This window comes from Bactrocera neohumeralis, chromosome 6 (assembly GCF_024586455.1).
Source record: "Bactrocera neohumeralis isolate Rockhampton chromosome 6, APGP_CSIRO_Bneo_wtdbg2-racon-allhic-juicebox.fasta_v2, whole genome shotgun sequence".
Taxonomy (NCBI): Eukaryota; Metazoa; Arthropoda; class Insecta; order Diptera; family Tephritidae; genus Bactrocera; species Bactrocera neohumeralis.
The window spans coordinates 27939555-27965258 of record NC_065923.1 but is presented as its reverse complement, the minus strand read 5'-3'; the positions used below and the strand labels follow the sequence as shown (position 1 = coordinate 27965258).

Genomic DNA, 25704 nt, shown 5'->3' with positions numbered 1-25704 from the left:
TTGGTGTGCAGCCCCAGGATTTGCCAGTCGCCTTAACTAAGGTCAAATCAACATTCACCACAGAGTGGAATCCAGCGTGAGACCAAGATATTTAATCCGGTTGGTCATCTCTACTTCTCTGTGCCCAAGGATAGGGTTGCGGGACACTGGTCGTTTTAGAGTATTTGATGTTTGTTCAGGGCAACCTCTTGGTATTGAGTTGCCTAGAGTGTCCTCGAATTGGCTATAATAACAATGTCATCGCGTAACCTTGACAGCGGCTGCCATTGTCAGTTGGCAAAACCATATTGCAGCGGGAGGGGATTACTTTGAAGGTGATGAAATGGACAAAATTCTCCTTTCAATTTGATCACAGTAGTATAACTGTAGCACCAACCCATTAATTAAATTTGCTGTGTTTCTCAAAATAACAGCTTACAGCTGTGAAAACAAGCGCAGACAACTTGTAATAATAGTTGTCTGTGTTGCACAACTTACAACATTCGTTAAAATATGTCACAAGCTAAGCCAGAAGTACAATTAATGGCGCTTGCAACCAAATCGCAACAAAACACAATAACAACAAGTTGAACACTTGTTTGAGTTGATATTGCATTTCGTGATATTAAATTGCTTCAATCACGCACTATTGACAAAATTTTTAAATTTCGGGATTGATAAGTGAAATTTTCGGGATCCCAAAATACATTCGGGAAATAAATTGCTTTAATCACGCACTATTGACATAATTTTGAAATTTCGGGTTAGATAAGTGATATTTTCGGGATCCCGAAAAATTTCGGTATTTTTCTTTGATTACGGGAAAATAATTTTTGTAATAAAGGGTGACGAAATTATAATTAATTTGAAAAATATATGACAATTTTAAAATTTTTCGTGATCCCGAAATTACAGCTCCGGTCCCAACTTCCTAAAATAGTAAATTTCGGCGTAAATTGAATTTTTAAACGCGCTTTAAATTTATTTGAAAGTCTATGGTAATTTTTAAATATATATTTCGGGATCCCGAAACTACAACTCCGGTCCCAATTTACTAAAATAGAAAATTTCTGATTAAATTCAATGTTAAAGTTTAAATTTATTTGAAAGATACATATATAGTAAGTTTAAAATTCGGGATCCCGAAACTACAACTCCGTTAATTCGACGTAACAAAAATAAAATGATTAAAGTGCATTAAGAAAATAGTTTCGAATTGCAAAAAGTGAACTTTGCCTCCATAGAGCGAGCTCCTACGCAAACATTTACGTGGTAAGGCTTCTCGAAAAACAAAAAAATCTACCAAAATTATTATTTTTTTAATAAATGCATTTATTTTTAATAACTTCCGCTATTATTACATAATTAACTAATGAAATAATAAATTCGGCAGTAAAACCCTTTATTAATGACTACGTACGCCCAGGGCCACCACTGGCACGTACCACACGCCGCATGAGCACGTCGCTGGGTGGCGTGGTGAGACGTCAGTGCATAAATGCGTAAAACTGTAAACAAAAATTTAAATTAACACTTTCGCTTTCAACTGTACGCATATGCAATCAATTATTTCATTTCCTCCACTTGCTATGCTTCTTCTTCTTCTGCGCATGTGCACAGCGTGACGACAGCAATCAAATACATTTTATTAATTATGTAACTAGATCTAGCAAGTTACCCACTTAGAAATAGAAGGTGCCTGTATTTGTATGTATATGTGTTGTAGAGGCACCGTGTTGCAATGACGCATGTGCCACAGGGCGTGACGTTTGAGATGGCGCAACCTTCTACTTCATCACCGTTGTGCAAAACAGTGTGAAAGAGTCGAAAGCTTGTTGAAGAGTGCTAACTTTTCGTGAACTTAGGCGGTCTCAGCAGTGCTCTATTGCTTTCTGTGTGTATGTGTGTGGGCGTTGTTGTGTGCACTTCTATAATGCCGCAAATTAGCTTCATTTTAGTTGAAATATTAAAATTTTAAAAAGCGCAAATGCGTGAAGGGCATAACGGTCATAAGCGGAGCAGCGGTGTGAAAAATATCCAGATATACTATATACCATATATGTGGTCTATTTACAGAAACGTATATATCGTAGTACTTAATGCTTTTTCGGTTAGTTGCACCGAAAATAATTTCTATTATATAATCTAAGGCTTTGAGAAATATTTTGCAATTTTAACGACTTTCTACTTTTCAAAAGACTTTATTTCAACATAAAATATTAAGAAGAAAATGCAGTGGACTTAAACGGCATAAGCATTTGTGCGAGAAGTTACAATTTGTTTCAGCAAATAAAATAAGTTATAATTTCGGTTACATTTTGCAAGTTTCTAGGTGTTCGTAATTTTTAATATAATTTTCTGTGTTTTTGAAAAGAAATGAGAATTTGGGTATCTTGTGACGACTAAGCTGACTTAAAGGCTCTGACCTGCCTTGAAGCAGGAATATTCCCTGAACCCTGGAAAAAGCAACGGCTGGTGCTAATCAGTAAGGGAAAAGGAGGTCCCAACTTGGCTTCAGCATACCGTCCACTATGCATGCTTGACACAGCGCGAAAGCTGTATGAAAGGCTACTTACACCCAGACTCGAAGCGGCTATCAACAATACTGGAGGACTTTCCCCTAGACAACATGGCTTTAGAACCGGCAGATCAACTCTAGGAGCTATAAAATGTGTCATTGAAAGTGTAGAAGCCGCAAAACGCAGATGGCGTAAATACAAAAGAATAGTGTTGCTTTTGATGACCGAAACCCCTTCCCCAGCGTTAGATGGGTGGATATGATCGATACACTCGAGAAAAGCTTTCAGATCCCCGACTACCTCAGAGCTGCGGTGCGGAGGACATTGCAGCAGTAATTACAACAAGAGACACAGTAGAAGCGCGAAGAAAGCTTAATCAGAATGATACGGACCTCCAGCTCGCTACGGCCCTCGAAAAACTGCAAACGCCTAAGGATACAAAAAGCAGTAAACTACCGGCGTAAGGTAGTGGCACTGCACCGCATCCTTCAAAGTTGCATCCGCCTGCCGAACAGTGCCAGCTGATGCAATATTAGTTATAAGCGGTAATGTCCTAATTGACCTTCTAGCATACGACAGAAAAAAGCTGTGGGAGCTACAGAAATTTATCAACAACATGGCAGCAAAGATGGGAGAATGAGATGCGCGGCAGATGGGCAGCCCAACTAATAAAAGATCTAGACTTATGGACAAGCGAAAAGTCGATTTTCACACAACCCAGCTCTTAACCGATCACGAATACTTCAAAAAGTACCTCTACAGAATGGGAAAAGTAGTAGAGCCTACAGCACTGATGATGCGGAAGGCATTTTTCACACCCTCACCCGCAAAAAATCAAAAAAAGGCTCCGAGCGACCATCAAAGCTTCTATTCAATAATGTAAGTAAGGATCACAGAACAGTTCTTTGAGGTATTTCATTCCATTATTTGGCCAAGGAACGGCTTCGGCGAGATTCTGAAGTTACCATAAATGAATAAGTCACGTGCACTCAGTCGATATTTAGAAATATATTAGAGGCATTAAGAGGAAAAGTATAAAACTTATTTAATGTTTTAAAAGTCTTGTTGCTTAAAGAAGTAGGAATATATGTATATTTTGAAACTTTTTTGTTTAATTAGAAATAAATATATAATTTGAGGTTTTTACAGTAAGTAATAAAAAAACAAAATATTTATTTTTGTATGAATGGAGATCGGCTGCGTATTTAAAATTATACGCCAGTTAATGATTACGAGCTGTAAGAATTAAGTTTGTGTCTATAAACAATTATAATATTTAATATTTTAAGCAGTTTTGCTGATATTTGCTTTTGTGCAACTAAATTAGCCATAGATTTTTGTTCTCATCTAACCACGAATTCTACGAAATAAACCGTAAAAAATACATGACTAAACTAAATATAAGAATTTTGAAACTTGCCAACTAGATATTATAAAAGAAGACCCAAATACATTATCTTAGAAATTTATAAAACATTTTCAAAGTATTATTTTTCAAACTAGCTTTAAATAAATAATATAATATTATTGGCAACTTAATAACAATTGCCTGGTATTTTGTATAAAGAAATTAATGGAAAATTTAAAACATAATATTAATCTATTTATTTTTTTCAAAAAAAAAAATCAAAATAAACATATTATTTAATTTAAAAAAATAAGCTATTTCAAAAGATATCTATATAATATAAAATATAGCACATCATTGCAAAAATGTATTGAAACAAGAAAAAACGTTAACTTCGGTTGCACCGAAGCTAAATGCCCTTCACAGGTGCATTTCTCTTAGTAACTATGTGTTCAGTTTGTATGGAAGCTATATGCTATAGTAATTCGTTCTGAACAATTTTTTGGAGATTATATTGTTACCTTAAGCAGTAATTCATACCAAATTTAGTGAAGATATATCGTCTAATGAGGAAGTTTCCGATGAAAGCATTTGATTCCGATCATTTAGTTTGTATGGTAGCTATATGCTATAGTTAACCGATCTGAACAATTTCTTCGGAGATTACATTGTTGTCTTAGAAAATAATCTATACCAAATTTCGTGAAAATTCATTGTCAAATGTGAAAGTTTGCCATACAATAACTTGATTCCGATCGTTCAGTTTGTATGGGAGCTATATGTTATAGTGATCCGATATTGGCCGTTCCGACAAATGAGCAGCTTCTTGAAGAGAAAATGACGTTTACGAAATTTCAAAACGATAACTTAAAAACTGAGGGACTAGTTCGTATATATACAGACAGACGGACGGACAGACGGACAGACAGACAGACGGACATGGCTAAATCGACTCTGCTCAACGTACTGATCATTTATATATATACTTTATAGGGTCTCCGACGCTTCCTTCTGGAGTATAAAAACGGTCAACTTTGTTGCACAGTGTATTTTTTAATTATAAAATATTTTTAATCGTTATTTAAATTCCAGATCATTCATTAAAATCAGAAAAACTATCTTTAGCTTATAAAATCCGCCACTCCTTAGTATTTACACCACTTTCAATACATATCAAAAGACTTAAGCAACGAACTTCTGTGTTTTGCTTTTTCAACACAAACAACAAAAGACTTAAGCAACGAACTTCATTAGTTTTCCCGCAAAAAACTACACACCATACACATAACCATATTTGGTGACAAAACATGCGCCAGTACATTGTGTCTAAGTGTAAATTTATTTGACATTTTGATATTTCCACAGTTATGAACAGATGTTTCTGCTTTATATATCAAATGACACTAATGCGCACAATTACTTAGCAACGCGCCAACAAACACAAAGCAAAAGCAACAAAAACACTATATACACTAGCACACATCCGAGAGCTGCACAGCATCGTAAAAAACTAAAATCAGTGACTTTTGCGCTTGAGTTTGTCGTTTGTGGCAAAGTAAAATAGTAAAATGCGCTTTTGAAATGCAAAGCAAGCATTAGAATTCCGAATATATAGTGAATATATCTGATATATATATGTATATACAAAAAACACTCATACCAATATGTATATATGCAGCATGTGCTTGCTGGGTTGTAATTTACGCTCAAGTTGTTTGACTTTTATTAATTTTCTTGTTTAGAAATATGAAAAAGATGAGTACAGATGAGCAAAAGTCGACTTGAGCAACTCAAGCGCCAAGTATGACGTAAATATTGGTTGTGATACCTAAGCTGCAGTTGTAAACTACAAAGTATAATTATAATAACAACAAAAAGTGTTTGTTAGTTTTAATTTATTTTCATTTGACAAATATACAAAGTTTATTTCAACAAATTGCCGGATGCAATGAACTAAGCACACAAATATAAGTTTATGATTTTTGTATAATAAGTTCGATAACCTGTTGAATGGATTTTGTTGTGAAATTCTAGTTTAGAACAGAAATTTTGAAATTCATATACCGATCTCTCAATGTCTTGCTTTGACAGTATTTAATTAAATTGTTATATATAAAATCACATAATCTATATTTTTATCATAAACAAAGCGATAAATTATTTTAAATCATATTGAAAGAGTTAAAACTGAAATGTCATTTATTTTTCAACAGTATTTCTTTTCGATATTATTTGTTATCGATATTTTTTCTAATCGAAAATTTCTATGAAGTATCGATGGATTTATTGAAATAAAGCGACACTGAAATTCTTAAAAAAATTTTTCTTATGTAATAGGAACTTTAGCTACATACTATATCGATTTTTAAAGAAGTTTTTCATTTACTACAACTTAACAATCACATCGAGGAATAATAATTTAAACCAATTTCACAATAATTGAAAAAATCGATGAGCAAATTGTCTGTAATTGATGATTTAATATTTTTTTTTACCCAAAAAATCGAACAGTAATCGATAAATATGTCGAAAGAAATCGACATTGACAATCTTGAATAATTTGATAGTGAAATAAGGTTGTTCTTTACTTTTCAAATGCACAAGTTAAGAATTTTAGCCACTCTACTATTTCGATAAATTATCGATTTTTTTAAATAAATGATTTTACTTGGCGCAAATGAAAAATCATGGCATCGAGTTATTTTGTGCTGAGACTAGCATGGGTACCAGGCCGCAGCGGAATCGGAGACAACTTTAAAGCTGATGAGCTGCCATGGGAAGGTACTCTAACCACGCTATTAATAGAATGGAAACGGGTCGGTGCTCCACTCCACTCGTGTGTTATACTACTGGATAGCTGAGCTTCACGGAAACTTGACCAGCGCGCGGCTACCAGCTGTTCATGCGCCGTCGCAAGAATTTTTGGCAGAAGATTGAAGTAAGGCTAGCCTTTCCCTAGCTTTAGCGGTTCTAATGTGTCATTAACCTATCGGCATCTATGCGGTAATGTTGATAATATTACAGAACGCTAGCTACAGAAACTGTATGCAAGAAGATGAAGTGGAACAATCTCAACACTTCTTTCTTGATTGTCCCGTGTTCGCGAGCTCACACTTTGAAAAACAAACAAATTAAACGCCTGAGCAAATTTGTATTGGAAACAAGGCGCTTTGCTGACTTATAAGCTTGAATAGAGCAGTCTTATATGTAGTTTTATGGCTTAACACAAGTGACTTCACTTAATAGTCCCAGTGTGATCTCTGGATCAGCCATTCATTTGTCTGCTTGAAGACTTTCTTGAATGACTTTCCAGTGAAATCTGAAGATCTTCTACAAATGGTTATAACGCCATATTCCCACATAGTATACTAAGAACACATATACTAATTCCTTAATTTAGTTACATAATTTCAGCAAATTTTAAAATGTAAAATTTAAAGTTAAAAAACTAATTTTTTTATTGACATATTGATGTAAAGAAATATAATCTAAAATTTGTTAAAGTCACATTATTATATTATATTCAGATTTATTTAGAATTCGTCTTATTATTAAAATGAAAATCACTAAGTTTGTTGACCAAAAATATTGATATACCATGAAAAATATTTTACAAAAGTGAAGATGAGATCAATTGAATCGAAAGGAGAGAACTAACGGATGATATCTTTTTTGACTATTATCCAGCTTGAGTCGCAATTACGTTTGATGGTTCTCCAGTCGAGTGAGGTAACGAAATTCTTATATAGTTTCCTTTACAGTGGGCATTTTTAAGTCTCGATGGATAACGGTCCGAGTATTGCAAAGGCGACACTCAGTCATTTGGATTATAAAACTTTTCAGTTAAATTGTAGAGAAGAGATTTTTGAAAGCGCACTTAATTTATATCAAGTAATTTGCGAAATATAATTATTTAAGCTTCAAAGTCAAGTTTAAGAACGAGCTTGGCGCAAAGACCATGTAAGTGCCATATGCCAAATGCAGTGGTAAAAGACATATGAAATCACTAACAAAACGGGTTTACAATAACTAATAAAGCAATTTGTGTGCAGAACTGGGAATGTGTACAAAATTAATTAATTGACCTCTGGACACAATTTTTTTACAAACCTAACGGAAAAATTTATAAAAAAAATTCCATAAAATAAAAAATATATAAAATTGCATAAAAATCAGCTTTACAGCTAAAATAACGTAATTTCAATGTAAATTTATTATGCTAAGGAAAAATTATATGAGGTTTTCTTTAAGTATAATAATAGCTGCATTTTATTTAGAGCATGAAAAGTGATTTATAATAATATCTTATTTAAATTACAAACGTCAAGTGTGAGCACACTTAATTTATGCAACATAATTTGCACAAAATTAAGTAATTTATGCGAAAATGTGAACATTGCTTCATGGATTGCACTATCTTCCTACAAATCAGCGTTAGTTCTGAAACTGTAATATAACTTATTACCTCCAATTGCTACCGCTGAGCTGAAGGTGGATCCATGCTGTTATATAATAACCGCAGCAACAGAGAGTTACGCACAATGCGACCTTGAAACGCGGTCACAAGCAGCAGACTGAGTCAAACCAGCATGTAACAGCGATTAAGCCGTTATTATCATTATATAATTTTATGTGTGTGTATAACACTTCGCATTGCATTAGTGCTCGAGTTAGCTATTCAATTAGATCTGCACTGAATTAGCGTAAACTAAAGTTGTTGCTTGTTATGCGCCACGGCTCATTAAGGTACGCAGAGGTCATGCAATTATTTAACTCTTTGGCAGTTAAACACGTTGTTAGCGAACTGACTACACGCGCAAATCGCTTTTTGGCAAAAAGCATGGCAACGCTGCGCTGCCTGCTCGCTCATTTGTGGCTGTTATGCAATGCGCGGACGAGGGCAATCGAAAATGGGTCAGTCATTTGATATGATAAATAGTCAGGCAGGCAGGCAGGCAGGCGGGTCAGCTACCGCTACAGGTTGAGCGAATGGCACCGACGTGCGATGCTAATGATTTGCACTAACTGCCATTTGATGTGATCAAAAGTTGTTTCTTGTTGTTGCTGTCTTTATTTCTTCTCTTTTATATAACAAGGAGTGGCCACACTAAACTGCTGTCCATCAAGATTAACTGCATGTTCGATGGCGCATCGGCGCGTCGGCTTTTGAGTTCAAAGTTGGACAACGCGCATTGATTAGCAGCAGCAGCAATGATCATTAGCAACATCAATGGTCATCTAATCATTAACAGCATTAGCAAGCATCGACATAATTTCGCTAGTGTTATTCGCTGACTGATGTTCACATCGACTTCTTTATACATATGTATGTATATACTGTGCGGCAGGTCATCTTTGCACACCCCAAATGCCATTTCTTCATCTCACTTCACATAATTCACAACTTTTGCATATTTTTGCATACGAAAACTATTTTTCCCATCCTCTTTGCTTAGAAAATTGTAGTTTTTTTGCTATTTCAAAATCAATTGAAAATAAATTAACGCACTTTTGTGTTGCAAAAACAAAAGCAAAAAATAAATAATACCGAAATAAGCAGGCTTCCAGTCAAAATAATAAAGTGTGAATAAAAATAATAATTAAAAAAATTTCATAAAAAACAACAAATATACATATACATATATATATAAATAATAAGTGGCTTCAATTCAGAGTAAAAAAGAAACATTAGATAAAAATGTATGGAAACATATTGTATATTTCAAAATAAGCCGCTATTTGCTTAAACAACAAAATTAAAAAGTAAAAAAATTAGCAAAAAATTTAAAAATTTAAAACTTTAAATAAAAAATTATAAAAACAAATAAACATCAAATACGTTACAGCTGTATACCAAAAAATATTAAAATTTGAAATAAAATAATTAAAAAAAGTCTTAATTAAAATAAAAGTAAATAATGTTATTAATAAAATTTAAAATAAAATAATTTTTAGAAATAAGGGATTTTGACCGCTTTTTTTGAAAACCACAAAATAGAAATTTAATAAACAAAAAACATTGAAAATAACATATATAATTAAAAAAAATATATAAACATCACATAAGTTGCAGATAAATACTAAACATTAAAATTGTAATAAGGAAATATTAAAGAAAATAATAATAATAATCTTAAACAAAAAATCACAAAAAGAAATAATATTATAAATAAAATTAAAAGTAAAAAACTATTAGAAATAAGCGATTTTGGCACAAATTAAAAAATTTAACATATAAATATAAAAAGAAAACATAAAAATGTTAAATAAGAAAATTAAAAAGAAAATAAAAATCTTGAATAAAATAAAAATAAATAATATTATAAAAAATTTAGAACAAAAAAAACGACAAAACTAAAAAATTAAACAAAAAACTTTTAAATTCAAAACAAAAATTTAATTTAGAATTAAAATTTATAAAATAGCATGCAAATAAGTTATACATACCACAAAATATATAAAAAAAATTGTAAAAAATAATAATTTTAAATAAACTAAAACTATGTAATTAAATAAAAACATCAAATAAAAAAAAAATTTACATTTTAAATGAGTTCTTTTGAATCAAACTTCAAAAATATTTTTGAAATTTTATATTAAATAAAAAAATTTAAATAAACAAAACTAAAATCAATAAAAAAAATAAATAAATATTTAATTAGAAATAAAATTTAAAAAATTTGCAACAAATAAGTTATATACACCACAAAAAATAAAAATTATGAACAAAATATGTTTTAAAAAATAATAATTTTAAATAAAATAAAACTAAATAATTAAATAAAAATTTTAAATTAAAAAAATTTATAAATTTTAAAAAGCAACTTTGATTAAAACCTCAAATTTATGTTTAAAATTAAAAAAAAAAATTAAATAAAAATAATTCAAAAATTAAATAAAAAAATAAATAAAAATTGTAAATAATTAAAACAAAAATTAAATTTTTTTTATGAAAAATGTTTCAAAAAATTTAAAATTTAAATACAAATATATTAAAACAAAAATAAATAAATTGGGAATAAGCAAATTTGATCCAAAAAATTCCAAAAATATACAAAAAAATTTAGATGAAATAAAGTTTATAAAAATTTAAGAAAACAATTAAATTAATAAGAACCTAAATTTGATCCAAATCACAAAATTTTAAACAAAAAATTTATAATAAAAATTGCAAAAATTTTAAACCATTTAGATTAAAAAAAATTTCAAAAAAAATTAAAAATTTAAAAATAAGCAACTTTGATCCAAATCACACAATTTTAAACAACAAATTTACATATTAAACTAAGCAACATATGTACATATGTATACAAAAAACATAAAAGAATGACAAATGCAAAAGTTAAAAAAAAACATAATTTTTTAAAATAAAACATAGTAGTAATAATAAAACAATATAATGTATAGCAAAAAGCAAATTTTATTAAAACTTAAATAAAAGGAAAATATACACATATATTTTTTTAATAAAAAATATGAAAAAACAGAAATTTTTAACGAAAAGGTCTCAAAACTCTGTAATAAAACGTTTATTAAAAAAAATAAAAAAAACCAGAAATTTTTAACGAAAAAGTTATATAATAAAAATAAATATGAAAAAAGCCGTTTCAAATAAAATCAAATATGTAATATAAAAATAAATAAAAAAACTGCAAATATATGAATAAAAAAGCAATAAGCGGCATTTCATACCAACTAAATACAAAAACATATAAAAACAAAATTGCCAAATTAAAAAAACTAAAATAAAAAGAAATTTGTTTAAAAGAATCCACGCCTTTTGTCTCGTTGATTATCGCTGATAGGAGTATTCACTGCATGCCTTGTCGAAATTCCGAAATTAACAATTATTGTTCGATCACTGATCGTGCCGATCGCGCGGATCGCGTTGCTCGCTTGAACTGCTGAACTCTGCGGTCGCTGTGCGAACGTCTGCAGTCCAGCGGCGTTAACCCAAATTCGCTGTTGTATCGAACAGTTAGCTATGCGCAGACCAGCTACATGCTGACACACATGTACACACAAACACACAATGGTTTCTTTGAAGACAGCTGTTTTGGTTTATGACTGAGGAAGCATTTTTTTTCTAATTTTTCTGTGCTTTTTTGCCATTCCTTTTGCGTGCCAAATATTATATTACCAATTCACAAATATTTTAGTTTTGCTTTTATTTTCGTTGTTTTTATGATTTATTTTTTATTTTATTTTGCAATTATTGCTTTCTCCGTTAAGTTTGTTCGACTTGTAATTAATGCAAAATACACAAATTAAAAGCCTTAATGGTGAGCGGGTGGCCAACTGTTCGGAACAACAGCAATAACAGCCAATAGTTTATTTTTATTAAAAAAAATCGTTCAAATGAGTTGCAGGAAGCCTGGCACGCAGTTTGAAATAGGAGAGCTATGACTCTTGTAGTATTTCTTAATTTTTTTTTACTCAGTTCGCTCAATGAAGCGAAAATAATTATGATTTTTACTTGTGCGTTAGGGTCACGGAAGATTTTTTGGAATTTTCTTTTGTCGGTATTTTTTTAGTTTCTAAGAATGCAAATTACCGATATTTAAATTTCTTTATTTTTTGCTCGATTCATTCACAACAATTATTATTGTTATTGTTGTTTTGAGTTGCCGCACTAAAAATCTGCAGTGATGTCATGCCTAACTTGAGCATAGCGATGACTCTAAAGGAATGCTTTCTACTTTCCAAAATGCTTTTAGTAAAAATGATTTCACACCTCCAAGTATAGATTCTCTATTTTACGGTTCTAATGAATTTATTTGAGTTCACTTCTTTCAGGCTGTTTGTAGTGCTAAAAGCATATGTTTTTTTCAGTGAAAAAATACTACAGAATTGATGACACCCACTAACATTTTGTTAGCTCAAAAAAATCATCAACTAATTTCAACTATGACTAAAGCTGAGCACACAATGCGACATAAGACACAGAATACAGGGAGAAAAAAAAATATAGTGGAATTTAATGCAGGAGAAGTAGTGATGTAATGAAATGTTTTATGTATTCGGTTCTAGTTGTTTGAAATCATTTCTTCATAGCTTCCTGCACACTGTAGTCTATAGTTAGTTTAAGAAGTTTATTCAGCGGTAATAAAGAATTTTAAAATTATGCTCTTCGCCTATTTTGCAATACTTCAGAGCAGTAATGAAGTATTACAGAAAATTATATTAGAAAAATTCCAAAATAATTATTAAGAATGTGTTTAGAACACTATTGATAAAACAAAACTATCAGTAATTTAAGCCCATACATTTAATTAATAATAAAATACAAGTCATGAGGTCATAATTAGACAGAAAAGATGGTAAACGATTACATAAATCGAAAAAGTTAGACTTTTTTCGTTAACTCTTGTTGATCTAGATTAGATTAGATAAGTAAAAGAGAATTGCACCGCGACCTAGGGTCTATTGTGACCTCTTCTAAGTCACAACGTCTCAACTAGCCCGAGCAAATTGATAAACTCCAATATACTGCTAAGTGCTATTAAGGCGATGTGATCCCTTTTTGAAACATGGATCCAAGAGCCTTTATCCTGCGTCTACAAACTGCAGGTGATCTGGTGCTTCAAACTCCAAGTCGTAGAACACACAAGAAGCTGGGCTCGTGTTAAATAAGTGCTTCTTAAGCTCACAGTGGCCAGCGTAGAAGGCGAAAAGTGGCATGTGTTTTTTCCTTGGGAGTTTGATTACATATTTAAACCTTTTAAAGTTGTAACCACCCATTAGCAACTTGGCATGGCACATGTCTAGGATTTCTTGTCAATGCTTCTCCCTACCCACTGCTTCATCATTGCGAAGCAACTTCCTTATGGTATGTGGACCAAACGTAATAAAGGTTCCGGTCCTACCAAGTTGGTGGATGCTGTTGAGCGGGCAAGCTCACAGTTCATTTCCGGGTACAACTTTGTGGCACCCAAATAAGGCGCACTTGATTACGATCTGATAAATTATTTAGTCGTTCTATACACTCCTGCACCAATAGCAATTTGATCACGTACGCAGAGATTGCTTTGAATGCCGCTTGACTATCACTTAGTATAGCTATACGTTCACTGCGATAGTTGCGCTGGAGGACTAACTCTACACACCGATTTATAACAAAGACCCCTGCTTGGAATATGCTCGGAAAACTACCCATAAGTATGGGGAGTTTTGTGCGTGATCATTCTCTCCGTCGTTGATTGTACTGTCCTTAAGCAGTAGCTAGAGAGCGGAATCGTTCCATTCGGTCTTACTGCTGAGGGTAGCTTGAAACTTCCTAGTGAAACTAACACTTTTGGTAATGCTATCCCTTGGGAGAAGAGCCAGTGGTATTTCGCCAATTAGGTCCTTGATGTGTTGGGAAGAGATGAAGTTGACCTACAATATCCCTTTGCGATTTTTTGCATTCAAAGTCGAAACATTTCTATCTGCATATCTAGATATATCTATATATCTGTGTAATTACCTATGTATCTTCTAATTATCTACCTATGAAAGAAAAAAATTCAAGAAGCCACAGAGCAGCAGTTAATTAGAGGCATAAATCGCCTTGATAGTCGTATCAAGGGCGTGGCAAGAAGAAGAAAAGTGGAATGTTTTAGTTTTCTTTTAAGTAGATATTTTATTAAATGTATGTATGTATACATTTCTTGAAAATAGAGTTGCCACCTGCAGAAAAATATTAAAACTGAAAATAGAACATGCTTAAGGAACCTTTCCGCAATATATCCTTGAAAACGTAAATTTATACATAACTCAAAATAGAGTTGCCACTTATCCAAAAAATAAATAAAATTAATTTTTGAATATTTTTCGAAAGGTGAGATTGTAGCCAGACCTCAACTATTTTATGAAATGTATAACCATAATTTTAAATAATTTTTAAATCTTGAAGTATGATAAGGAAATGTATTTAGTCAATTAGAAAATTCATTACATATAGTATAGTATGAGTCATATTCTTGAGTCGCAAGTCAAGTGAGGAAAGAAGGAATGCGGGAGCACACTTTGATTTTTCAAGTAGCCAAAAATTAAATTATTTGAGTTGTATTGCAACTGCAGAGGTAGTCAGTCCATTTCACTTATTTTTTACCTCAAACCTCTGGAAAATTTTTGTTGCAGACTTTTGATATTGTAGCGGCAGAAAACAATCACGAAATACTTTTGACGTCTACCACCAAAGCATTCACTTCTTGCCATGCATTCGCTTTTCATGGATCTGGTTCTCTAAACCCCAAATACGGTAATCAATCAGTTAATAAATGTCAAAGTATTCAACGTTTGGGCACCTAAGTAAATGATGGTGCACCCTGTATTCAATTCAATTAACTGGCTACACTGAGAGCTTGCATAAAAATCTAGTAGGCCTTAATTTCTTATATTTAAAGCCTAACATTTCGAATCCTAAGTGTAATTAATTTTGTTGTTTATTATTTCTCAGGCCAAATTTCGATAATGAACCATTGAAAATAAATACTCTAGTTGGATAGTAAGAATATTGGACTTAATACAAGACTCGAGCATAACTTAAAAATATTTTGTATTTAATAAATTTGATTTTATATACTTTCATATTTATATTTTTTTTTTATATCATAACACAAACATAAAAATGTTTGCTATATATTAACGCCGAAAGCACTATTTTTCAATTTGATTTCGAACCACTCGTGTCAGAAAACTTCATTCACTAAAATATGCAATCACAATTAGTGGAAAAATATTTATTGAAAGTGTTAAGACACACGAAATTTCATCATAAATAGTTCGTTGCCAAAATGCCTGTGTATGTGTTAGTGTGTCGCGTAGGCACCGCCGCCAATGCTGGCTCAATTTGGAAATTCCAACGTATTAAATCACATTTAATTAATATCGCATTGATTTGTGTGCTTGCCGGCGTTGGAAAATAAAATTGAATGGTGAATTGTTTTCGCAGCAGGTTCGTTGCAAAAGTCTTTTGTTTTCGCAGACTAAATGCGTGTAAAAAGCACACTGTTGCTTAGACCATACGCGCATTTCGACGCTTTAGCCTTGAGCAACGATTACATTAGCGGACATAATCACCGAATCACTGGCCTATTTGGCCTATTTAGAAACGTAACGCCAGCAGGTTTCTCGAATACATTTTGTGCGTGTGATAATTTGTGTTTGCTTTTGAAAAAAAGAAAACATTTTTTGAACTGCTTTTTTAGTTTTATTTTCTTCTTTGAAATCTTTGACTGCTTCATATTTTAATGCTTACATATATAGTTGTTGTTTTTTTCTTAATTTTTTTTCTTTATTTCTTGGCTTGCCTCGCTCTCGAGTACGCGGTTGCCGATTACCAAGATTACCATTGTATTACAGCGTGTGTAAGCGGCAGCATTGGCATAATAACAATGTAAACAATCGCAACGCAGCATAAAAATAACAAATATATAATAAAACAACAATAACATAATAAAACAGCAATAAAAATAATCAAGCGACATTATGTGATAGCAAATAAAGCACACAAAAGACACAAATCTACTAGCCGACTTCAGCTTAGTTCCCAAAACGCCAGCGCGCAACGTGACGCCAGGCATTGTTTTGTCATCTGCGCGTCTTCGTCGATTCAGCTGACACACACATGCACTTATAGCAGCATATATGTAGACCGTGTTGCGCGCTAAAGCCACTGAACTTTGCCATTGTATGTTGGCGAATGCAAATTGTTCGATTTCATCATTGTTTGAACCTCATCCCACCACTCACAGCATTGCGTACATTGCAGTTGCCACTTGCCACGCGCACACACACTCGCATGCAGCGACAGCGAAGTGTGAATTTCAGCATCAGCCATTGCCGCATGCTGAAGAAAGACCTAAAAAATTCGGAAACAAAAACAAAACCCAAAATAATTGCCGCAAAATTATCGCTGAATCTTTCCGCTCGCTTAATTATTAGCATTGGACGCAGCCGCACGACTTTTGATGTAACAAATTTACAGCTAAAAGCTTGTGGCGGCAGGCGGCTAGAAGCAAGAAGCAAATACAATAACTAGAAGAAGGTATAATTTTAATTGCTTTAACGCCAGGTGGTCAGCGTAGCATTGAAAATGCAAACTGAAATAATATTAGAAACAGTTAAGGTCGTTTCTTGGCGGCGAAATTCCACGAGCGTAAAAGAATTCACGAAAATATGCAAAGCAGTTGAGTGTAAAAGCAGCTAAACAATAGCGATCAGCTTAGTGGGGCATTTTAGGAACAATAGTACAGTAACAATAACAAACAACAAGCAAATAAAATAAAGAAGAAGAAGATAGAAGCTTCGTGAGTCATCAGTTTGCTTTGTTGACAATAAATATTCGGCCAGCACGCCCAAATAGCGACCAAATATGGGTCAAATATGAGCGATTCTTACCAGCGCGAACGCCGACCCAATTACTGCGTAATGTTTACACAGGGCAACAAACACCCACACTTGAATAAAAAAGGGAAAAAACATTAACAGAATTCGTTTAAGAATTTACAACAAAAAATTATTTAAAAATCTGCAACAACAATAAAAACAAATAAAATGTAAAAAAATTGCAACAACAACGAAAACCAATTAAATTCCAAAAATTACAACAACAATAGCAGAAATCGTTATAAAATTACAACAACAATAACAAAAATAAGTTGAAATTCTACAACAACAATAAAAACCATATTCGTTTAAGAATTTACAACAAAAAATCAAATTCTACAACAACAATTACCAAAAAGTTTAAAAATCGACAACAACAATAACAACAAATTAAGTGTAAAAAATTACAACAACAGCAACAGCAAGGATCGTTAAAAACTACAACAACAAAGAAAAAATAGTTGAATTTCTACAACAATAACAGCCATATATTTTTAAAAATTACAGCAACAACAAAATATAAGAAGGAAAAACAAGTTTTTAAAAATTATGATAAAGTGATAATCGAGATTTCAACGTCATTAACAATTCCGCTATCATCATTGGTTCCTAATGTACATATATATTATACAGAGAAGGCATCAGATGGAAAATATTTCGTACATGTCATCAGGGTGTTAAGAAAATATTATATAATTTCATTGAAAAACAACAATATTTTTAAAAAAAAGCTTTCTTCTATTTCTTCCGTAAAAAAAAAAATTTTCAACATAACCTTTGTTTAAATACATTTTTGAACTGTATATAGAAATGCCTGAAGAAAAGCAAGAGTTTGGTTGACATAATTTCTGAGATATGTACAAAAAAAGCTTGCGTCCAAAAAATCTTTGTGCCAAATTTCACTTTAATATAAAAGTTTTCAATCTTCGAAAAAGGAAATTACAAATCATGATATCTCAAAAATTAATAAAAACAAAGCAGGAATCGTTCAAAAAAATTACAACAACAAAGCGTATAATAATTTTCAAAAAAAAATAAATTCAATTACCAAAAAGCTTAAAAAACAACAAAAAAATAAAAAAAATTTCGTTTAAAATTACAACAACAATAACAAAAAATCGATTAAATTTCTGCAACAACAATAACATACATATTTGTTTAAAAATTGCAACAACAAAAACAAAATTCGTTCAAAAATCTGGAACTACAACAATAGAAAATAATTTAAAATCCAGAACTACAACAACAAAAAATAATTTAAAATCTAGAACAACAACAACAAAAAATATTAAAAACTCCACAATAACAATAACAAAAAATTTATCAAAAAGCCTACAAAACTCGTAAACAGCACGAACAATAACGTCTTCGCCCGGCTATATAAGGCATATGTGTGTTTGTGTTCATATGTCTCCCGCATGTTTGCTACTCAAATGGCAGCGAAGCATATGAATAATTCAACTAATAAAATATTCGTATTATATACCTTTGTTTGTTTGTATTTCTAAGCTATTTATTAATGAATATCAATTTTGTCGCTGCGGGCGCAAATGGTCAACAGCAACAACAAATTGGCACACATATTTTTGCCGCGAAATAAGCAAATGCGATTTTGGCAATTCCCTCACTTCCTGGGTAAATGAAAAAAGTAGTAATATTTGATATGACAGATAATATCGATTTACATCGATTTTGTACTTTGTGCTGAGGTGCAGGCATATTATTAAGGGAGCATAATTTTGCGATTTTGATCGTAACTTGGTGTATTTCTCCAGTAAGATGCATCCCATAAATAAGGTTTTAGGTATCGGGATCCCGGCAGACAAAGTATATAGCATATGTTTTAACAATCATAGATTAATATTTTGAAAAATTATTATTATAATATTATAAAAATCCCGAAATTCGGTACTAAATTTTTGTCGGTATATTATATTAGTTTTTGGTATTAAATAATAATATGCTTTGATATTTGAAAAATCCCGAAATATCGAGACTAAATATTTTCCGGTATTTTACTAAAGTTTATTTATAAAAATAATATATAAAAATGCATACTAAGATATATTAATGAACTCACATTGATATTTGAAAAATCCCGAAATTTCGGGACTACATATTTTTCGGGATTTTTGAGCTCTCTTTCTCAATCCTAGAATAAAAACTGCGTTTTTAAACAAATCCGAATTTTCGGGACTAAATGTGTTTCAGGATTTTTGAATCCAATCCCAGAATAAGAAAAGAGTTCGTAAACAAATCTGAACTTACCGAAAATCTTATATTATAACTATATATTTGGGTAACTTGAAATGGAAATTTTAAAATATTTATATATATAATATTATTTTTTTTTTTTCAGATGCATACCAGAAGTCAATTTCGACTCTACGAGTACTTGGCAATGACTTTTTTTAATATATTTCACATAGTTTAAAGGCGTTATTTAGAACCAAGGTTTGACTGCTTCGAAACTAAGAACATAACCCCAGGATAAACCATGCCAGATGGATTCTTAAGTAAGTTAAAAAAATTTCTGCGACGATGACTACTTTAACTTTGAAAAAGCACTCAAAACTATCTGGTGAGAGATTTATCCAATAAATGGACAAGGATTTAATACAAAACTTGCTATCGGTTTCGTGAAAGCTGTTTTCATAATTAATGGGTATCAACAAGGGAACAAAAAAAAATACTACAGAACTACTTCTCGAAAATCTGTTATAAAATTCAACCTCAGCGGCAGACTCTTTTGAAGTAATATAGTGATTAAGTGGTCCTGGTTTTTAAGTACTGACCTGTCTGTCATACCGCGAGGGCTCCAGATGGGAACTTACAAATAAATACAATTTCTTTGAATGCGATTGACAGGAACTGCTTAAACGATGAGGCCATTATTGGGCATACTTTCACAAGTACAATGACGTCATAAAAGAAAGAAGGGGAAGAGTAAAGATGCCAAAATTGTCAAATTTTCTTTCACTAATGACGTCACAACATAATTTATTCGTCATGTAATCAGTTCACTATGGTTGACACTTCTGTTGCTTCAAAAGTTTTAGAAAATTTATTTTTCGATTTTATCAAAAAGGTTAGAAAAAATGTGAAAGCCAAACTAAATAAATACTGAAATTAAAAACTATTTTATTTTCAATTAATAAAGCAATCTATGACTAAAATTATTATATGTTGAAGTTAACGGTATATCACATTCATACTTAATACACGTCTCAAACCGAAGAGGCATTAAATTCTTTGCAGCGTTCAGCACAAAGGAAGATAAAGAGCTGTGCGGCAAATTACTACTAATTGCAAATAAAACATTTGGCATGTCTAATGGTCAATATGTACATATGTATGTATGTGTGAAGTGTGCGCAAAGCAAATATTTATTAGAGATTAAAAAATAATAAAAATCATTTTCACTTGTGGAGTGTGTCTTCACATTTGCCTGCCACTTGGCTGCTGGGCTTGAGCGACGTTAGATCTGAGACCAGAGGATGACTAAGGGCGCGTTCAGTTAGCGTCTGCCAACGGCCGTTTGGCTTGTTTATTTGCCTGTTTGTTTATGTTTACTGCATTTTTGCATCAAGGCATTGAATAATTAAACGGTTGGGAATTAATATTCAAATAAGTTTTTTTCTTAACACAAACACAAAAGCTTGTCGCGTGTAATTGCTGTTCTTGAAATGTAATTGGTTCTGTTGGAAATGCGATTTGTTCAAAATTAATAAATAATTGTAAATTGTTTGAAATTACCTGGGAATGGACGGGCAGCAGGCAGGCCAAGCATGCAAAGTCAATTTTAATTACACAGATCACATATGTATGTTTGTGTATGTGGACGTTTTTTCTTATAAATCAGCTTTGTGGAATTTTAATCGCAAATTAAAAGAAACAGTTAAGTGAATATATATATTTTTTTTGCTTTGCAAAATTACAAAATTGTGTAATATTTTTGTTTTTAATTCTGAAAAATATTTTTAAGGCATGCAATGTTGCAATTAATATTTTTTTTAGTAAAATAAATATTATAATTGATAAGTTATTGATTGTGAGAATGTTATTAAAGAAATTGATATTAAAAATTTTATTTTTAATTAAAAAAAAATTAGTGATTAACATTTTGTAATATTTTCTAAATAACTTTTATATAAAATCATTCGAAACTATAAAAGATCCGAAATTTTCTGTTTTTCTCAAGAAAGTATTGAAGGTCATATGAAAACTGAAGAACGGTCATGAGTTATGTACAGTTAATTTAGGTACAACTATAATCTATTATATATTGAGATTATTCTACGCATTGTGATGAATATAGTAAACATTAAATGTAATTATAATAAAGTATAATATATGTATGTATATAAAAGCGAGAACTTTATTGGCAGGGGATTGTTCTAGAGATTTTGAACATTGAGAATTATTTTTAACATAATCGAGATATAAACTATCCTATCTTTTAAATAGTTCCACAGTGTGCTAAATTTTGCTGATATCGGTCCAGTAGTATAAGAGTTTAGCCCGGACAAAACTCGTCACGTAATTTATATATATATTTTTCATATATATAAGCAATAAGACGAATTGCGAAAAGGAACAACGACTGACGCGCTGTTGAAAATTCGGCAACCACGTAAGCGGTACCTACGCCAATAAAGAAGAGTATTAATAATTGACATAAGGAATCCCTCATAAAAACTTAAATACATAACTTAGAGGCAAATGACGCTTAAGGAACTCAAACATATGTTGAAACACTTCCATTTTCATTATTATTTTCCTACGTCTTTATTTGGATGGAAAACTCACTTGGAAGACACACATAAAAGAGAAATTGAAGCAGCTCAAATTTAAAACGAGAAAAATGTACTGTCTTTTAGGCTCGCGATCACAACTTAGGCTTGAAAGTAAAGTTCGACTCTACAAGTCAATCCTTAAACCAGTATGGACGTATGCAATGCAGTTATGGGGTACGGCGAATATATCCAACTTTGAAATCCCCCAAAGATATCAATCTAAGACTTTAAGATGCATTGTACGAAAAATCACCAAAGCTTATCGCAGATATCTTGATAGACTTTCTAATCATGGAAATCTGGAAAAATAACTCACATTTTTACCTTCCAGACAGATTTTAATTAGTTTAAAGAATATTTTTTAGCTTTTAGTTTAAATTATGTTATTGAAGAATATATCTGTTATGCTTGTTATATGCATAAAATATATATTATATATATAAAATGTGCTTAGAGCCCGAACTCTATATCAAATCTACAAGCTTATCTTGCTAAAAATAAATACATATAGAAACAAAAACAATATTGTTTCAATTATTAACGATAGAGAATAAGGATGTCGACTTAATGTAATATGGCCCCTTACTATTCATTTCCCTTTTTAATATTCAAGACTCTCTTACTTATACCAGTTGTTTGTTCGATTCGATAATCTTCAAGGTATGGCGAAACGAAAGCATTTCATCCACTTCTTAATATCGTAAGGCCCAATTGGAAGAATATTATTTTTTCTTATAATTATCAGATGGTTGTCAATGAGAGTCTATTAGAGTCATCGTGAGTTGCCTAAAATAATAATATTGTGTATCTTGACAAAGAAAGTTCGAAGCGTTCGAAGGCAACTCCGATTTCATACATATAATTATACGTAACTATCTTTTTACCACTTTAATAGATAGGCAATGAAGGTAGAATCGATCATGGCATATCGGAGAACAAAAAAACAATGGGAATGTGTATTTCCCGAAGTAAAAAAGGAAATACAAAAGGGACTTAAGCGCAAAAAGTTGAGATAATTTTATGTGAAGAGTAGTATTTTATTCCTGATTGTGAATGATATCTCGACTGAGTAAGAAAGCACGATAAATGCACTCAATCTTGAAATTTGTGAATTAAGAAGAAAGTATTTGAAGTAAGGATAATAAATTTTTCTGTTATTATATTGCCTCTCTAGAGGAAGGAGCCATGTATAGAAGTTCACACAAGTGAGAAAAGTTCTCTGAGCGCCATTCACTTGAGAGTGTCCAGAAACGATTCTTTGACATATTTCTCAAGCAGCTCGCGACTTCCGATCTTTGACCACGCACCCTCTGGGTAGCCAAAAAACATCCGCTTGAAGGTCAACTAAAGTGAGAAGGCGCCACATCCCTACCCAGGGTTGTGCGCTGGGTTTGGGACCCGTCAGGTAAAAAACACCCCCCAGAGAAAAAAAGAAAACAGTCTTGCTGCTATAAACTCGGTTATAACCGCGTAAGCGCTGTCTACAACAATAAAGAAGCAGAAGATATTGCTTCATTATATTGATTCACTTAGGCATTACGGAAATGTGAGTACATTTATACATATTTTTTTCTTCCTAAATATTTTGCTCGACAATATGTATTTTAATTTAACCCTAAGGTAAATAATTTAGTTGCTTTGAGTTTAAATCTTGCAGGGGAGAATTTGCCTTGGATGATGGATTTGCCCATGCAGCTCTGTTAAAGTAGATTATATCGAAGGAATTTAATAATTTTTGTTTAAAAAACCTCTGTTTAAATAACTTAAAGTAGGCAAGAAAGATCCTCAAGCATTTCTTTCGATGCGGAGCGCCATCGTTGAATTTGCTTAATAAAATCTATTCCTTCTTTTTGCTAAACAACAAGGGAATAGAGCCTGCAAATATCCAAAGTTAGAAAAAAAATCATTGAGAAGTCAATTTAATAGACAAATTTGGGCTTTTTTTCTTATTTTTCAGTTTCCGAAACATAAAAAATTGCTCAGATAAATGAGCTTAATAAGTATTTCAGACAAAAAATTTATATTTTCTATTATTCGTAGGCATAAGCGTGTTAACTCAGAAGAAATATATTTGAAGGCGTCAATTCAGTTTATTTTATCAAAGAATTACAAAAATTTCATTCTTTTTACAAAACTCTGCCAAATCGGAAGAGGTGGCAAGTTTCAACAAAGTGAAAAAATATAGTGATTTACAAAAATATTTTGCAAATTACTCCGTTTATAACATAGAAAATTTTTAAAAATTAATTTTTACTGAAGCGTACTCTTAAAAGCACACAAACACTCACATATACATATATGAAAGTCTTCACAGCACTATAAAATTAACTACACATGATTTATATCGCATCTCATTGCATAAATACTTTTATAGCAGTTTACAAATTAGAGGCATTCATCACTACTCACCGCCAACGCCGTAAGCATCCAACAATTCAGCCACATTTCGAAACTTTTCGATTTCAAACACTGCTTTCTTGCAATATAATGCAATGCAACACTTTTATGATAACTTCCGTGTGTTTTGTTAAAACGTAAATTCAATTTTTTTTTTTTGTAATTTTTGCAATCAAATACTTCTTTTTGTTTCAATTTCAAATACTTTTCCACGTTTGCTTGCCGCTGGCGCTTTGTTTTGGGAATTTTTCAATTAAAAACTCTTTTCAAGTGCAACGGAAATAACGTAAAGCCAAGCCGATTGTGGCCATAAAATGATAGGTGAACAAGAAAAGTGAAAACAACAACAACGTTGCAACGTAAACTGCTTCAAGCACGCAACTTGCAACACCAGTCGCGAGGCGTTTAATTACCCGCTCGACGCGCCGCGCGATAAAGAAAGCCAAATGCAAAAATCTATAAAGCGAATTCACGTAATTTTCGCAAATTTATCGTTTTTTATACACAACCAGATTGGCGTACAATGCGTTTAGCGCGTTTCCGTTTATGCTTTTGACTTATGCGCGCGCGCACGCTCGCACACACACCGACACAGTTTAAATTTATGTAAGCGCAGTGACTGCAATGCAAGTTGTTGTTATTTTTGTGTGTTTCGTTTCTTTACAATCAATCACTTTTGTTTATTGCTGCGCTCGCAGTGACACTTTGTAAACTGAAGCAAAAGTTCAAAACTTGAGCAACGCGAGTTACGCCGGCGCGCTCACTAACTAATTGGCTCAAACGCTTCGCATGCGCTTACGAACGCGCTACTCTCTCTCTGCGCGCGTTTTCACTCACTGCACTGAGCGCTCACTCAACAAGTGTAACTTTTGTGTTTGTCTTTGTATTTTGGCTGCCACAAGGCGCGTTCATACGTTATATTTTCGCGTAGTTCGCTTCACTTTATTACAGCGCCAGAGCGCGTCGCTTATTGCATTCACACGTCCGTCAACGAAGCTGGCCAAAACGCCACTAAAAGCCGAGCTAGACAATATTGAGTTTAAAACTGAAAGCCAGCAAGCGTTGTATCGTTCGCGCAGCAGCAAGGCGGTGGCGGCACGGCGGCGCGGCAAAAGCAGCAAAGCGCCACACAAGCCGAGTGCCGCCAGCTTTGCTGTAACGTCATTCGATACTCCACATAATCGCATCGCGTCGAGATTGTGGGTGTTTGCGGTGTCTAATTCCAAGCGCGCAGCGTCAGCGCGTCGTATGCTGTTGTTGTGCGCGCCGCTGGCGCTGTGCAAAATGATTGAAG

At 32.3% G+C, this 25704-nt stretch overlaps 1 protein-coding gene across 1 annotated transcript in view; it reads right to left on the bottom strand.

Moving 5' to 3' along the window:
• The window catches only part of LOC126763399 (uncharacterized), a 60817-nt gene extending 35411 nt beyond the window's left edge, over positions 1 to 25406 (bottom strand). Inside the window, exon 1 of the mRNA XM_050480886.1 lies at positions 24423 to 25406. Coding sequence (XP_050336843.1) covers positions 24423 to 24458 — 36 coding nt within the window. The 5' untranslated portion in view covers positions 24459 to 25406. The remainder of the gene's footprint in view (positions 1 to 24422) is intronic.
• Between the last annotated feature and the right edge of the window lie 298 nt (positions 25407 to 25704).